Source organism: Rhincodon typus, chromosome 35 (assembly GCF_021869965.1).
Source record: "Rhincodon typus isolate 14 chromosome 35, sRhiTyp1.1, whole genome shotgun sequence".
Lineage (NCBI taxonomy): Eukaryota > Metazoa > Chordata > Chondrichthyes > Orectolobiformes > Rhincodontidae > Rhincodon > Rhincodon typus.
The window spans coordinates 13,108,674-13,109,454 of record NC_063366.1 but is presented as its reverse complement, the minus strand read 5'-3'; the positions used below and the strand labels follow the sequence as shown (position 1 = coordinate 13,109,454).

Sequence of the window (781 nt, the reverse complement as noted above, 5' to 3'; positions counted from 1 at the left end):
TTCCCCCCCCACCCCCCCACCCCGCCTCCCGTCCCCGGCCAAGCACCTCCTCTCCCGTCTGGGACTGGGGGGAACAATGGGTCAGACACTGTCCTTTCCCCACCCACCCCCCGACTTCCTCTGGGACTGGGTGGGATGGTGGGTCAGGGACTGGGGGGGGGGACGGCGGGTCAGGGAGGATAGGGGATCTAAGGAGAGCTGCTCACCTCCATCGCTCTCTGTGCAAGATCCCGACACTGAACGTACCACTGGCTCCTCAGGAGCGGCTCCACCACGTCACCAGAACGGCTGGAAAAAGAAATGGGAATGTTCATCAGTTTGGCGGGGGGGGGGGAGGAGGGGGAGTGGGGGATGTGGAGAAAGACACCATCAGCAAAGAGAGGGGGAGCTCGGGAGCAGGGGTGGAGGGAAAGCAAGCACAAGAGGGTGTGGGAGACACACGCACGCACGCGCACACACACACGCACGCACACACACACACGCAGTGCCCGGCAATGATTACACCTCCCACCCTGGGGACAGGCACACTACCCAGACACAGCTTACACATGGCACTAAGCTGTACCCAGGCGAGCACCTCCCGTTCCCTGTCCGTCTCCCGTTACCTGCACAATCGCAGCACCATCGAGTGGTCCTTCATACCACGAAACAGACCCCGCTCCGAGAGAGCCGCCAGCACCTGTTCACGGGCATCAAACCGCTTCATACCCTACAGAGAGACAGTGAGGGAGAGAGACAGAGTGTGTGTGAGAGAGAGAGAGAGACAGTGTGGGGAGGAGAG

At 61.8% G+C, this 781-nt stretch overlaps 1 protein-coding gene across 1 annotated transcript in view; it reads right to left on the bottom strand.

Moving 5' to 3' along the window:
* Nucleotides 1-781, bottom strand: part of vars2 (valyl-tRNA synthetase 2, mitochondrial) — a 23,765-nt gene that overhangs the window by 18,386 nt on the left and 4,598 nt on the right. Inside the window, exons 4-5 of the mRNA XM_048616519.1 lie at nt 606-709; nt 207-288 (exon numbers count right to left, since the gene is read on the bottom strand). Coding sequence (XP_048472476.1) covers nt 207-288; nt 606-709 — 186 coding nt within the window. The remainder of the gene's footprint in view (nt 1-206; nt 289-605; nt 710-781) is intronic.